Raw genomic sequence first — 17,465 nt, forward strand, 5'->3', positions numbered from 1 at the left:
ATCTTAATTGAAAGAAAAAAAGTTGAATGTTTTTTTTCTCTTAATCAGTTACTATCCAACATATATATTTAACTTTAGAAATGTTTAACTCGAAAATAAAAAATCATTTACCAAAAATGTTTTTTTATTGAAAAATGTATTTTAGTAACAGCCAATGCAAGAAACTAATTAAACATTTGCATAATAATTAATATAAATAAAAATTTAAAGTTAATCTAAAAAATGATAAAGAAAAATAAAAAAAAACCTAAACTTATGGTAAATTATTCAACTTCCATATCAGGAACTACTTCGCTTAAATTTTTCTCAATATTTGATGTTTGGAAAGGTTCTTAAAGATTTAAAACATCAGGATGATGGTTACGAGATATTTTAACCTACAATTAAGTTAATTCTTTGATATGCTTTTTTGATATTGTATTCTATTAATCTTATATTTTTATTTTTTAGAAATATATTTTTATTACATTTTTTTCGATTAAAATAGGTATTTTTAATATTGAGTAAATAATTCATTTATTTATATTATTATTATATTGTTAAAAACTAAATAAAATGACTTAAAAAATGCATTTTTTATTCATTAGGAAATATACTTTAAAGATATTGCTAAGATTTATTTTAATTAATTAATTAATTAAATTAATTCATAAAAGTAAAAACACCCTTCCAAAAGTACATTACATTTTTAGAAGAATTTTGCATTCTGAAATACTTTACTTTTTAGTTGCATTTAAACTATAAACATTAAATTGAAAATTAAGTTAGTCGTAAAATATGATTATTTGAATCACCTGAAACGTAATACAATTTTTTTTCCAACCACTGTGGAAAGATGACATTAGGAAGACACTTTTTGTTCGCGTATAAACAAAACAATGTAATCAGAAAGTTTCATTGAAATTTCTGAGATAAAAAAATATTCTTTACATCTTTTAGCGATAAATTTTTATTTAATTATTTGGAATATACTTTAAAAATACTCAAATTTCTTTTACAAAAGCTTCTGAATTTTATTGATATTACTAAATTCTTTTTTTCAAATCATTTTTTTTTTCTTTTGAAATATTTAAGTATTTTATAAACATAAAAAATTGTTTAAAAAGGACGTATTTTTAAAAAAAGTAATAGATATTTATGAATAGCGTTGAAGTTAATTTCAGAGAACGTAAAATTTTACTGTATAATTAATAATATTTAAAAAATTCAGAATTATTTATTTAAAATAATGATTTTTAATTTTCATAGAATAAAAACAACATGATTCATATTAAAGTTTTAGGGAATATTAAATAATGTTTTCATCTAATTTCAAATGCATTTAACATACAAAATATATTTTAATATTTGCATTATTCTTTAAAATCAACAAAGTTTCTTGTACAAAAATTTTGTCAAACTTTAAATATTTCAATACACCTTCTTCTCTCACTGCTTATGTATCAGGGCATTATCCTTTTCCTTGCTCCCTTCCAATCTATTCTTCTCTTCTGACTCCCTCATATTCTTCCCTTTTTTCCCTCTTATCTATCTTAATGATCCCCTCAACACCCTTTTCTTTCCTTCTATTCTTTGATCACACCCCAATACACCTGTAAGAACTATACTGCATGAATACACCACCAGTAAATATATTTAAAAAAATTATCGAATTAATAGAAATTTTGTGAAATTCAACTAAAACTGATAAAATTTATTAAAGAATTTCATTAAAAACTTTCCAAAGTATTTTAATTTAATAATTGATAAATAATTGAATTTTATAAAGATGAGTCACATTCTAATGTATTCATGCTTCTTAGTGCGAAGATTAATAATTAAAATTTTTATTAGTTAATTTAAAAAAAGATACGCACTTAAATTTTTTTTTAATAAAATTGAATTTTTGCAAAGTTTTTTTAAAAATTCTGAAAAATAAGATTTTTGAAATTTTTTAATTCTATTGTTTTAAGATAATTGAATTTCTATAAACAAATAATTAAAAAACTTTTAAATAATTAAAATTTCTTTACATTCTATTAAAAATAATTAACTTCTTTTAAAGAATTTTTTTTAAATTTTTCGAAAATAATCAATTTACTAAATTCTTTTGAATATACCTATTATTTTAAAAAAATATTCTTCACAAGAATTCAATTATTTACCTACATAAATTTCCATAAAATTTTAAAAAACAATTAAATTATTTTCAAAAGTAATAAAATTCTTCGCAGAAATTAAATTATGTTTAAAATTAAAGAAAAAAAATTTTTAATTAAAATTATTAAAAAAACATTATTTTCAAAAAATTTAAAGAAACTTGTCAAAAGAATTTAATTATTCATAAAAACTTTAATAAAAAATTTGGAAGCCATTTGTAGATTTATTTATGTTTGAAATAAAATAAATTTAAATTTGATGAGAAAAAAAAACCGGGAAAAATTAGGACAAAGCTGGAAAAAAACCGGGAATTTTGTTGAACGAAATAGTAGAACCCTGACCACTGATAGTTTGTTAGAAAACTTGTAAATAAATTATTTTTTTATATGATAACATTGATTCTTAAATATTTTATTTTCCTTATTTTCAGGCCTCAGATATTATGACTTTTTCGACTTTTTTCGACTATTTTACAATAATGCGACTTTTATCGACTTATATTAAAAAATTGCCACTTTTTCGACTTTTCTTCCAAATTTTGGGACAAAATACCATATATTTTTATATAAAATGCAACTTATTTCGATTTTTATAGTGTGAAAAGCATAACTACCTATAGACAAATCTTTAAAAATTTATTTTTTAATAATTTTTCTAATTACATTTTTTAAATATATATCTAAAAAGTTTTTGAATAATTGGTAAATTTGTAAAATTTAATTGAAAATAAATCATTTTTTCAAGTATTTTATAACAATTTTTGAAAATTAACTTTTAAAGAATTTTAATTGAAAATTTTGCAAATAAGTAATTAAATTCTTTTTAAATTCTTAAAAATTTTAATGAATAATCTTCAAGTGTAAGTTTAATAAAAATGAAAATTAATGAAAATTAGGTTCTAAAAATAATATTAAAATTATTTTGAAAAAAGTAATTCTCTAAATTATTTCGTTCTAATTTTTTAAAATTAGAACGAATTAAAAAAATGTATTGAAAAAAATTGAATTTAAAAATTAGAATTCAATTATTTTCAATATTCAATATTTTAAATACTTCCGAAATTTGATTTTTTTTTATATTTCTTAAAAACTCAATTTATTGTTTTTAGAAAATTTTATCAAACTTTAATTATTTCTCAAAGATTTTACTAAATTTAAATTAGTTTTTAAAAGATTTTACCAAATTTTAATTTTTTGGACATTTTTTAATTGTATCTAATTGTAAAACTATTTTGTCTTTCAAACATTATTTAAAAATATTTTTAAAAAATTAATTTTATGAAATTCTTTATTAAAATTTTTTAAAATATTCTACCTTGATATCTTGAAAAAGAAAAATGAAATTATTATAAAAAATTGAATTTTTGTATTTAAAATTTGAATTCTCGAAGAACTTTCGAAAAATTATTAAATATTAGCAAAATTATTCAAGTTTTGATTAATTGAATTTAGAAATCAGGGAAATACAAAATAAAATTTTTGTGACAACACCTTATTAACCGTTTGAGGGGCACATTATTTATATGAACAAATTTTCTTTACAACTCATGTCTTAATATTTTTGGGGTCGCTAATTACGAATTTGAAGTTAGTTTAAAAAAAATTCAAAATGGCGGATCCAATATGGCGGACATTTTTTTTTTAATTAATCGGATTTGCTTAAAAATGTTTACTCGGGGGTTTTTGAGGTCGCTGATTACGAATCTGATGTTAGTTTTTAGAAATTCAAAATGGCGGATCCAATATGGCGGACAATTTTGTTTTAAATTAATTGGATTTACTTAAAAATTGTTATTTGGGAATTTTCGAAGTCACTGATTTAAAAATTTCTCCGCTAATTATTAACCCACAATCTAAATTTAAAAAAAAACTAAACATTGATAATCAGGGACCCCAAAAACCCCCGAGTAACAATTTTTAGTCGATTTTAAAATGTTTAAAAAGTTTGTGATTTTTAACAATAATTTATGAATTTTTTTAAACAATAAGAATTTTTTTAACATAAGCTAGGTTACATATTTTTAAAGCCCTATTCTTCCTGAAGAGAACGCACTAAATTTGACTCAAAAATATTAATTTTCGTCAAAGATATTGAGGTTATTTAAGGTGGGACATATACGTCCCACCGCCCCTCAAAGGGTTAAATAAACGACTTTTTTCTATTTTTTCTATTAAACTTATAAACATATATTAACGTTTTACTTTGTAATTTTAAAATAAAACAAATGTTTGTGTTACCTATTGATATAATTAAGCGCAAGATCCACCAAGCAAGATTCAAACGACAATATCAAAATTTGAGAAAAATAATCAATAACAAATGAATGTTATATGTTTTCGTCCTTTCTCTCTAAAGTTAAAGAAATTTTTTAATGTACATTACTATAGACTAGAAATCGAGTCTAATTTATTTGAATCAGCAAAGTTTCAATTTTTCCTTGATAAAAAAAGAACTTGTATTTTGATAAGTTTTTTTGTGGATTAGGCTATTCGGAACTGCACCCCAAAAAATTGCAATTTTTTAATGTTAAATATGAGTGGCATTCAGCATAAAATTACTTTATCGACTTTACCTGAAATATTTATAGTCAATTGACCAATTATAAAGTCTAGTCGCCTTATGAAAAAAGTGAAAAAAAGTACGAATTAATTCATGATCCATTGCCATTCTTACTACTTTCATAGAATTCTTTATAATTTTACTGTATAAATATTATATCGAAATAAATTTTTTATTAAATTAAAGTCCTAAACAATAACCAAATATGAATAACACTAGTCGAAAAAATTTTGTTGAAAAAGGTTCATAAACTAACGAAGTTGAAGTCCACAACGTTTTTCAGCGAAAACGCTTTTTTAATTAATTTGAATATTATATTTTTGTTAAATATACAACAATTATTATTAAAATATAAATAAAACTCTATGTACCTTTTTAATAAATTTTTGTGGCAGTATTGTTGCTTTTTCCTTTTTTTTCTATTAATTACCACTTATTGAAAAACTTTTTTCGTTGATAAACGTTGTGGACTTCAACCTGGTCATAAACTACGTGGCCCCTATTTTTTTAGAAGTTTGAACCCCCCTCCACTTGTATCACACTACTACATATACAATAGCGCCCTTTTCTCTTATTGCACTCCATAGCTTCACTACCTCCCCCTCAAAAGGCTTTATGTTTTTTAAAACAAAATCTTCTCTAAAAAGTTCAGGATACCGATTTTTCTTGTTTATTTTTAACCAGAGATATTCCTGGATAAAATAAATGTTCGAAGAAAGCTAGATAACGTTGCTTCTTTACTTTTTGACTTTTGATGCAGGCAAATCACCAATAACCGAAACTGATATCTTGGCTCATTCTTCCTTCACTTCTCTAAGGACATTAATAATAATTGATTGAACATCAATTCCTTTTTTCTCAAATCGGGGTTCCAAATCTTTGATTAAATTCTCGACAAACTCTAGAGATTCTTCATTTATTAGACGATTACTAAAATAATCTGAGCAGTTCGTAGCTTTTTTCAAGTTGTTTTTTACACATTTCGTGTAATCCAAGAAAATCGGACAACTCACTAAACCATTTTCTTAAACTTTCTTCTGTTACTACAGCTCTTCCTTTTGAAATTCCTTCAGCAGTTCTAGAAGCAATAATCGGATGTCTTTTCAAAAACAAAGAGCACCATTTTCGTCCAGGTCGACCGTTCTTGAAAGATGTTTTTCTTCCATCATCAAGGACAATTTTAGCAACATAAGTTTTCAGATCCTTCAGTTTTAAAGGGGAACCCCATTCTGATAACGTAATAATCCAATCTTGTATAGCGTTTTCTTCTGCCTCCGATAAAATGGTTTTGGGTCCAGTTCTACTTTTATTTCAAACGCAGGAGAATATTTGAAGAAGCGTTGTTTTTCTTTAACCTCCTTAAGTGGAAGAACTTCTTCATTTTCTGGACTAGAAATATTGTATTATATATTACAGATCCAATATAATAATATTCAAAGTGATTAAGAATTATTTAATTAAAGTTCATTTATATATAAACGCTTAAGCACAGATAACCATTTTTCTGGCATTTGATCCACCACTGGTGTAACCATCCTATTACCTATTAGTACATAGAGAGAAATCTGTTGCTTAAAAGTACTATTAGAATTAGTAGACTTGTGCGCATTTAGTAACAGATTCCTCTCCATGTGCAACTAATTTTAAAACTTGTTAATTTTTAGTTTTAGAATAAGCTTTATAATTTGTTAACTTTTCAGGATTAAAGTGCCATTGTGACATATGCACAGAGAGTAATCATACCTGTATAACAGATGGGTACTGTTTTGCCAGCACTACTTTGGACCATGATGGTGTTACACATGCTTACCGGTATGCTTTTTTAATAATCGTTTTTAATTTCTTCATACTTTATTGATCTTTAAGCTGAAAGAGATCAAATTCGCAGAATTTGATCCGTTCAACACTAAACTTTTAATTTTTTTAAATTAAGAAATTAAATAATGTTTTAATAATCGAATTTTACATATATTTGAAATTCAAACAAAGTTCAAGCTGATTCATGTAGAGTGAATGAACTTTTAAAAATTAGTTAAGAAGTTTTAATTAATGAAGTTAGTAAAGGAGTTCAGTGGGGTTCAGTAGTACATGGTGCTATAATTTTTTTAAATGGCTTTTTGAAACTTTCATATGGCCAGAATATGCAATTACTATGATATGCAATTCATTAAAATCCCGTTAGGTAATAAGAAACACATATACAATATATAATTGTTTCGGCACTCAATTGTTATTATATGCTGCCCAAGACAATCGCCAGTCTCGCCCTCATGGTATTGTCATCAGTGCAGTTCAATTAGGCATTATGTTAAATATAAGCAGTAATCTGGTTTTATAAAAGTAGAAAGCATCTAATTTCAATTTTCACCTATTTTAACGTCCGAATAATTAGTAAAATCTATAAGACTGGAATCAGAAGGTTTATCTTCAGTGATGGGAATGCAGTGGGACAACTCAAAATTTTGCAATGCACCAAAAATTTTATCGCACAAGTCCAGAGAAAAAAAATGTTTTATTGTAGAAGTACTTTTGGAAATAATGTTAAGAAACATGTTTTATTTTAAAAGTTAGTAAATTTCAATTTGAAATGAGTTTAGAAACTATAAACATTCAGGGCCCTCAATTGGCATTGTTACTATTACTACACAAGAAATTATTTTCTTTATTCGCATTTTTGATAAGTCAATATTTTTCTATTATTAGTGTCAATTATTTTAATAAAATAATACTGGCATTAGTAATAATAGAATTTTAACTTATGAGACATGCAGTTAGACAATTATCCAATCAAACTAATTCAACTTAAATACATCGTAACGAAAGGCAAAATATATTTATCGAAAAATGTTTAAAACATGGTTTTCATTTACATCAATCTAGGTAATAATAGTTTAAATCTAAAAAAAATGTATTATTTTTCAAAGCACTCTCATGAATTTAAAGGAAACTTTGAATGTATTTTAGTACATTTTATTTACTGTCAGAAGTATCAGTTAGATTTTTGTGGATTCTTCGAAGAATGGTAATTTTCTCACAGAATGCGCATATAAAGTTTTAATGACGTATAGTTCCATTTTTATCACTGAAAACGAAAGATAAATTCGCTTTTTCATATTTAGAGGATGTTATGACAGAAAAAATTGGTTTCCACCGGAAGGGCCTAAACCTGATGATTCAACTGCATATTGTGATGATACAAATTATTGCAACAAAAATTTTAAGCATCCTGATTCAGGTATTAATTAAATTTTAAAAGTTAAAGTTGTTTGTGTGAAAGAGTTTCAGATTGCAGTAAGCAGTGTAGCTTTCTTTTTAAATCTTCGGTTTTTATTAAATTATACCTAGTAATATACTATACAATAACAAGATTTTTCTTATTAAAAATTAAAGAATCTGCTTCAAACTTTAAAGGATTTATCAAATCATTTTCAACAAAAATATTACTATTTGAATCAGTGACTAACTTTTTTCTTCCAAATTTTTAACTGATTCAAATTTAGAGAGTAAATTGAAAATTATTCACAGCTATGTAGGTTTAAAATTTTTAAAATTTTGATATTGTTTTACACAATAATAATTACAGAACCGATTCATATGATTGAAATTTAAGTGTGAATTTGTTATATGAAATATAATTTTTTTGTTTTGCAGTGTTGACAATAAAGTGTTATAACTAACAGAATTTATGTGATGCAGTTTTAAAGTATATTAACCATTTTAAAAGATTTATCTAATTATTTTATAACATTCAGTTTTATCCTTTTTCTAACATAAAAAACTAATCACATTTTTTTGCCATACTTAAAGAGAATTTGATCATACAATTGATTTTAAATTGATGTTATATCATATCAATAAAAAGTCAATAAAGCGTATTGTCTGTTTGAAAGACAAATATATTTGCCAAATGACAAATATTTTTATTTACTTTACATATAATATTTACCGCCAAAATTATGAAAATGCAGTACAATAGAATCTACATACAACAGAATTCGACACTTGAAGAATTTTCATGAAAATATTCTAAAATAAATACGAGTGAATCTCATTATCAATGCATCTAATTCGTTAACTGCCCTAACTGAACTCTAGGTAACCCGAAAACTTAATGTATTAAACATATTTAAAAAAAATTCTTCAGCGAGGAATTGTTGAGATGAAGATTGTCTAAGTAACTATATTATACATATATCATGTGTAACTATTGCAATAAGTTTTCAAAAATTTAATAATAAATGATTAGAGTTCTGGAAAGTTTGACAATAGTTCTGCTTTTTATTAAAAAAAGACATGAATATCACATGTCACATGTACATTAACATGTCGTACATGAAGTAAGTCACATTATAAAAAAGACATGAATGGCACATGTGTTACACATGTCGTACATGAAGTACGTCACATGTGTCACACATGTCATCATACATCAAGAAAGTAATATGTGTCACGCATGTCGTACGTAAAGTAAGTCACATGTGTCACACATGTCCTATGTGAGTATGCCACATGTGTCACACATGTCGCATGTGAAGTATGTCACATGTGTCACACATGCCGTACGTAAAGTAAGTCACATGTCACATATGTCGTACATGAAATAAGTCACATGTGTCACGCATGACTTACGTGAAGTACGTCACATGTCACAAAGATTTGATTATCACCTTATCTAAAGAAATTTGTCATTGTAGCTTACAAAAGAAAATATGAAGTTCATTTCTCAATTATCAAACAAACTTTAATGACTTTTTCGGAATTCCAGAATTATTATCAAATTAAAAAGGACTCTAATATTTTACTTTCGATTTTATGGAAACGTGCAATTTCATTTTTTACACATATGACTCCAAAAATAAGTGTGGTCTACTACAATGGTATACTGTGAAGATTTTAATAGCTTAAATTAATTTATAAAAAACAGACAATAATCGCTGATGTCGAAGGAATGTCTTGTCACACTAGCAATATTTTTCTCTAGAGACAGGTTGACACATGTATAATGAAAAATAATTTTTTGGTATTGAGAAATCTAACTTCGTGGAACCTAATTCAACTAGTATTTTTATGTGTTATTTACAATCTTAGGCATGGAAACACGAGAGTGTTTCCCACTTTTAAAATCTTAAAAAAATTTTTATTACACAGTTAAAAATGCTTAAACCTATTTTTAATAGAACTTGATGGATTGTTCGAGAAGAAGTTTCTTTTGATAATGAAATCTATTTAATATTAATTAAACCCGTTTTTCTATTATAAACAATATCGATTTAACATTTTTTTAACTCTCAAAAATGAGAAACTGGTTTTTTCTAAATGTCCTACTTGGAATAAACTTGAAGGTGCGTGAATCTCTCTCCTTCACAACCTGAGCCGCTGATCTTCTGTATGACGAGCGACTCAAGGAATACGACGTTCGTCATCAAGTGCTGCAAAGAGGATTTTTGTAATCGTGGTTTGAGACCTCAACTTCAGCCTCGCATCAAAGAAGGTACAGTTACTGTCTTGTAACTAATTGTCAAAGGTGGCACGCGTTTATCACTCTTTTATATTAAAAATTATTTACAAAAATCTATATAATATATTTTTTTACAAATGATGAAATTAAATGAATTGCTCAACTTGTTTTATATTATTTGATGCATTGTCTTTTGCAAGTAATTTTTGTTTCAGCAAAATAATTCCACGCATCTAAAATTTTTCTTTGTTGTACAATTTCTAATCTGGTTTAGTTGTTTATTTTTAAGGTACTTTCCTATGTTTCCGAGAAAGATAAAACCATGTGAGTGAAAAAGATAAACAGATATTTTTGTCACTCTCGTGGTTTTTGGTTTTCTTTATCTTTATTTCTGTAAGGTGAATACAAAACGTTACACATCTGAAGTAATAATGAAGATACTACCACAGTGATAATAGGTAGTAACCTTCATAATTTGGTGGTTTTTATTTCTGATCTAAGAAACAAAGCTTCTATTTTTCCATCTGTCACATGAAAAAAATTTCCTGTGTTATTCACAGAATCTCTTCTGACATCTTCAAACTGATTTTTTAGTATCTACAAGCAACTGAGTTTGTCGAATAAACAAAACGTTCCCTTGCACATGCTCAAATTTTTTCTGATTACCACAGACTAGCTTGAGAATCTGTTTGGATGTTGTCTGGACGTAATAAATGTTTTGGGACAAAAGATCTTCTAGTTGCCCTGAATTTAGATTTCAAAAAGTTTTTTGGGCATAACGCAGTTAACCACGCTCTAACGTTTTCTGGAGCGAAAGCTGTCCTTCGATTAAAGAAACCAAATTAGACAACTTCATAAAACTCATTTAAAATTTCTCGGATCAAATCAAGACGTCGACAAAATTAAGAATGTAATCAAGTATCTTACTACACTTCTCAGTGTATTTAATTTTACAATTTTATAAATGATTTCTCTGTAAATTGAATCAGACAAATTTATAGCGTTGGAAAGCTTATTAACCCTCTGCCTACGCATAATAATTGCTTAATAAAATCTTATCTTTCCATTGATCCCAAAAACAATATAAATCCAACTGGGTTTTAAAATAACTAAAAAATTTGTGCGAACATACCGTCGATCGCTAGAATTTGCTGTCTCGTTTAGGTTCCTACGTTCGTGCTCTAGGGCCGAAAGTTTCTAAAGCGTGCCACTAATTTTTCGATAGAGATATTTTTATATTGCATATCAATAATTTTATAATATTTTCGTACCCAAATATGACTCCAAAGTTGATTTTGCAAAATTTAAATTTTTTAAGAGTCATTGTTTAAACAATTTTTACGCATCACATTATTGAAAAATTTCTTCCTACCGTTCTATTTGATGGATTTTAATCAAATTTGGTATGAGTAGGTAATATACAATAATCATATCTTCGAACAAAAAATATTTGTTAGATTTTGTTCATAATTTGTTTAAAATAGTAACAATTATTATAAACAAATAGAAATGAAATAAACTTCTCATCCTAATTTCGTATAAACTTTTCAATATATTTTAAACAAACTTTTTTTACATACTCAATATATATATATATTGCATACATTTTATGTCTAGGGGTGTGTAAGTTAGTAAAAAAATTATTTCTAAGATTACAAATTGTTATAAGCAAATTATATATTTTAATGAAATTTATGTTTTGCAATAATTTTTCTTAATTATTTAAAAAATTTTAATAAACAATAGCATTTTGGGGACATTTTTGGACAAAAATAAAATAAATCTTCAAAAAAATTTTAGCAAGCCTTATTAAAACAAGTTTGAAGAACGTTTTATTATTTTATTAAAATATTTTCATCAAATCCTAATTTGATAATTAAGTTAATTCTATTTATTTGTTAAAATAAGAGAAACTGAAGCAAAACTTCGTTTCAATTAGAAGAAATTAACTGTATAATTTAATCTTAATTTATAAAACAGACGATTAATTTTTGACCAAAAATGTTTGATGAATATAATTGTTTATTCAATTTGTTTATAACAATAATGATAAAGTTATTTAAAAAAAATAATTTATTTTCGATGATAATCTCTGGGCAGCTTAGAAAAAAACTCAATTGTAAAAATTTCATTTATTTCTGTCCAAATATCTCCCTAAAATGCTATAGTTTATTGACATTGTTTAAATAATTAAGAAAAATTATCGCAAAACATCAGTTTCATTAAAAAAAAAGTGAAATTGCAATAAGCTGCAGTAAATTTATCAAAAAAAACAATCTTTTTTAAACATAACTGCGCCTAAAATGTAATTGTTTATATAATTTGTTTATAGAAATGATTAAGTTATTTGCAAAATAACATTTTCATAAAGGTAATCTCTAGGCTACTTAGAAGAAACATTAAGTAATTTTTCGATGGAGATATTTTTGTATTGCATGTCAATTAATTTTATAGTATTTTCGTACCAAAATATGACCCCAAAGTTGATTTTGCTGAATTAAAATTTTTTTAAAACTTATTGTTTAACCCTTTCAGTCTCAGTGGTCAATATATCGACCACCTTTTGAGATGGTTGAAAAAATACAAAAACCTATCAGATTCGCTTGAAACTTGTTATTCGGAGGTTTTTGGGGTCGCTGATTACGAATCCGCTATTAGTTTTCAAAAATTCAAAATGGCGGATCCAATATGGCGGACGAATTTTTAAAAATTTAACGGATTCAGTTGAAACTTCTTACTCGGGGGTTATCTGGGTCGCTGATTACGAATCTGAAGTTGGATTTTCAGAATTAAAAATGGCGAATCCAATATGGCCATATTGGATCCCCCATTTGAATTTTTAAAAACTAATACCATATTCGTTATCAGCGACCACAATAACCCCCGAGTAACAAGCTTTAAGTGAATCCGTTAAATTTTTAAAAATTCGTCCGCCATTTTGAATTTTTGAAAACTAATAGCGGATTCGTAATCAGCGACCCCAAAAACCTTCGAATAACAAGTTTCAAGCGAATCTGATAGGTTTTTATATTTTTTCAACCATCTCAAAAGGTGGTCGATATATCGACCACTATGTGACTGAAAGGGTTAGACAATAAGTTTTAAAAAATTTTTAATTTAGCAAAATCAACTTTGGGGCCATATTTTGGTACGAAAATACTATAAAATTATTTGATATGCAATACAAAAATATCTCCATCGAAAAATTATTGACAAGCTTCAGAAATTGTTAGCCTCTTACAGAACACATACGTTGGCGGTATTGTTCTTATTCTACAGATTTGAGATCTTGCTAGCACTAACATTTTCTGGCCTTTTTCGCAAAAATCTTTGTTTTCTCAAAAGCTGAACTAAAGGCTCCGCATCTTCCATTATCTAATATGGTTAGTGTTTATACCTTCTCGTCAAACTATTCTTTTCAAAATTAGCAGCTTAAATTCAATCTAAGTCGTTAATCTTAAGTGTAACTTATGTGAAATTTCACATTGGATTTTCTATGGCATTAAATCTGGGATCCAATGTGAGCATTTTCAAAGGACTAAAAACTATTCAATTAAAAATCTCTCAATATATTATATTATATTGAACGGCCAATAAATTCAGTATTTGAAGCAAATACCATTCAATTGACTATAATTGAATAAAATATTAAGACTGAATTTATATCTGTTAGTTGAAAACTAAAATTGCAGTAAGGTTATGATGTTTTTGTAAATTTAAAAATTCGTTAATTTCATCAAAACACATAGAGTCAGTTTCACCAACTGCACTTAAAACACTAGTTACTTAATCATGGTTACAATATTTTCTGCAATGGTTAATAAAAAAATATAATATAGTACAAGGAGTAGAAAACTTAAATAATTATAATATCTTTTTTTTAGTGTAAGCTAATATAATATAATTATATGAATATAGGTAATTATACATTTTTTACAAAATTACTGATGGATTTGAAGAATCATTGTAATCCCTGTGGAAAATAATTTTTTTTATATTGAAAATAATTCTATGAAGTAGTTGAAAATATAAGTGTATTTATTATTAGTTGATTTTATCACTCAGCGTTATTTAATAATGAAATTAATATTGTTGATCTTTCTGAGTCAGGTTATAAAATTAATCACTATTTTTTACGTTTGAACGTCGCAGCGGTGCTTTTCAGAAAATAGATGATTTTATTTTTAAAAAAATGAAATAGAGTAAAAACTTTAAGTATCATTAATTTAATACATTTTATTCTTTTAATAGTAAAAAATCTTAATTATATTATCTATATAGGGTAGAGTGGGGTAAAAAAGCCACATTTTTACTTTTGATGCTGTAAAATCTGTATTTAAAATTATTTTCTCAAATTTCCAATTGTTATTGAAAGTTCAGTAATTAAGCTTGAAAATTCTTGACGGAAATATTTTTTATCTCATGAAAGAACTAAGTTAGACACGAGAAATTTTGTAAAATAATAAGGTTAGTTTAAATAGAAAACAAGTGAATTTCACAAAATATTCAATGGATTTTTTGCCCTGGCTTTTTTACACCCAAGACCAGTTATTAAAAAAGCAAAAATAAATTTTTAATTCCTTATGTACAAACATTTACTTTTATTATTCGTTCACTTAATCAGATTGTAATATGTTTGAAAAGTTCACCAAAATGTTTTCAAAAAAGCAACAAAAAATTAAAATTACAATAAAAACAATATTAATCTAGGTACAACATTCAAATTAGATTCAAAAGTTGCGTATTACCTAATAGTATTTATATTCTAAACAGCTGATAAATCGGCTTAATAGTTTTTAAATAAAACTCAAATGGCTTTTTTACACCATGGCTTTTTCACCCCACTCTACCCTATTTATAAAATTAAAATATTCACTTGGCAGCGGTTTTTGGTTTATATGTCAACTAAAGTTGTTATATATAACAACTTTTTATTTTCATTTAATTAAAAAAATGCCATAAAAAATTATCTTTTTTATGTTTATTGTGAACTGACGTAAATTTTTTATAATAGCACTTATCGGCTTGGTAATCAACGATTAGTCTACTCACCGACTGAAATCGGCTTATTAACTTAATCAGCGGTAAAGTTACTTTAACCAACATTAAATACATGATGGGACCCAAAAGTCTCGATTAAATTAATCTAATCGGGAATTAACTGTTTAATCGTGGTTGGTGAAACTGTCCCTTACAATCGTAGTAAATTATAAAAGCAGAATCCAAAAGTTAAGTGTTTTTCTTCTGAAGATGCTCAATCAATTTCATAATAAATTATTCGATTTTTGAGTTTATTGTTTTATAATGAAAAGTAAAGCTCAATATCATGTATGTTAATATCGATACCTCCATGTTAAAAGAAACATCTTTCCGGTTGCTTCTTTAAAAAATCCGAACTGTATTTTTTCGTAGCCTCGACATATTTTCTTTAATGCATTTTTTGTTTAAAGCATAAAACATTTGCAATGAAATAATAATCATTTATACTTTAAAAAAAATATATTTATAAAATATAAAGTGTGTTGGGATTTCATTGCAAATGTCTGACTTTGGATAAAAAATGTATAACACAAAATATGATAAATATAGTTCGGTTTTTCTAGAGGAGCAACGCAAAAGATGTCCTTTTAACATTGTATCGATATGTTCATAAATTTGATTCAAGTATTATGTAAATAATTTTTAAAAACTGAACTTTTATTTAATACATGTTAATTCGTTACATGCATGACCGTGCCACCTATAAAGATGTTTTAGAATTTCGTTCTTCGTTGTTCACTATGATGTATTAATTGTAAACCGAAAGAGAGAATGAGAGAGTGAGGCACTAGCATGTTATGCACTTCTAAAAAGTAGATGACCATGCAAACGCACTGTACACCAATTAAAAGCAAATGGTCGCATTTAATAAATTTATTGTAAATATGTAGATTTCTTGTTTCTGTCGATTACTATATTTATTTGTTTCTATTATTAATTTTCTTTAAGAATTTTACAGGGTAATGTAAGGTTAAATTATTAGTCCCAAATTTTATTTGGACTCAAGACGCAATATTTTCAATGTACATAAATTGACAAAGGCAATCAGGTATATCTGCTTTGTTATTCTACTTTAATTAACTATTTAATGTTTTTGTTTATTTCAAAGAAATGTGGTATGAAATAATTTTGAGAATATTGCGCCAATTACATCCCCATTTCACATACTATTCTTCGCAATCTTCGAAGCTTTCTCTACGCATGTCCTCTTACCCTGACTAATTATTTACTACCAATTTATTTTTAGGTATCATCAGTCGTTAAAATTATTATGAAAATTTTGTAATCGTGAAATTAAACATTAAGGTTTTAAGTAAATTGCACAAGGATAAGAATGAAATAAATAATAATCAGAATGATAAAATATTTTAATCAAGTTATTATTTTTTCGTTTTGATCACAACTGTTTAAAAACTTTTGAAAACAACAAAAAATTGATGAATAATATTATATGCTTCTTTGTGATTCTCCATGATTGAGTTTTTGATACAAATTGAAAATTGTAAGTTGTGCTAAAATCAGAAATTGTTAAACTCCAGTGTTTTAAATGACGCATAAAGTATTAAAAATATTAGATATGTCAAGCACATTTCCTCAACACCAAATAAACTTTTTTTTAACCTACGAAGGAGTCTACATTTCCGTGTTGGGACAATTATCTTACTTTTAAAGTGATCTAGAAAAATAAGAATCTAACATTTATTTTTGACAAATTTGATACATTTCTTCAAGGGGCCAACATTTAAATCATCAATAATACTAAACTTAAATTTTTTCTTGGAACTTTCAAGAAGTTGTTTTTAGATATAAACATAAAAATTAATACCACATAACAGTAAATTTAACCACTTGAAGATTAAATCAAATATATGATTCAATTGCTGCGTTCAGCTTTAAAAGAATAATGAAATTAAAAAAGTTGTGGAAATTATCGATTTACTGTATTCAGTGATATTTAGAATAACTTTTCTACAATTTTGAAACAGTTTGGGTGTATAATCTTAACAAGTAAATAAAACATTACTTTTTAAGAAATATAATCCATTGAAGCTGTCGCAGAAATTGACTCATTTGAGGCTCAAAATTTCTGAAGCGTGCTACTAATTTTTCGATAGAGATATTTTTATATTGCATATCAATAATTTTATAGTATTTTCGTACCAAAATATGACCCCAAAGTTGATTTTGCAAAATTTTAATTTTTTAAGGGTTATTGTTTAAATAATTTTTACGCATCAAATTATTGAAAAATTTTTTCCTACCATTCTAT

At 25.8% G+C, this 17,465-nt stretch overlaps 1 protein-coding gene across 3 annotated transcripts in view; it reads left to right on the plus strand.

Annotated features, from left to right (window-relative positions):
* The window catches only part of LOC122508880 (TGF-beta receptor type-1), a 32,850-nt gene that overhangs the window by 987 nt on the left and 14,398 nt on the right, over window positions 1-17,465 (plus strand). Inside the window, exons 2-3 of one of the 3 annotated variants that reach the window (XM_043622533.1) lie at window positions 6,399-6,510; window positions 7,818-7,933. In XM_043622533.1, coding sequence (XP_043478468.1) covers window positions 6,399-6,510; window positions 7,818-7,933 — 228 coding nt within the window. Of the gene's footprint in view, window positions 1-6,398; window positions 6,511-7,817; window positions 7,934-10,040; window positions 10,190-17,465 lie in introns of all 3 variants that reach the window. The other 2 variants (XM_043622532.1, XM_043622531.1) reach the window with 2 other exon arrangements.

This window comes from Leptopilina heterotoma, unplaced genomic scaffold, assembly GCF_015476425.1.
Source record: "Leptopilina heterotoma isolate Lh14 unplaced genomic scaffold, ASM1547642v1 Lhet_58, whole genome shotgun sequence".
Classification (NCBI taxonomy): Eukaryota; Metazoa; Arthropoda; class Insecta; order Hymenoptera; family Figitidae; genus Leptopilina; species Leptopilina heterotoma.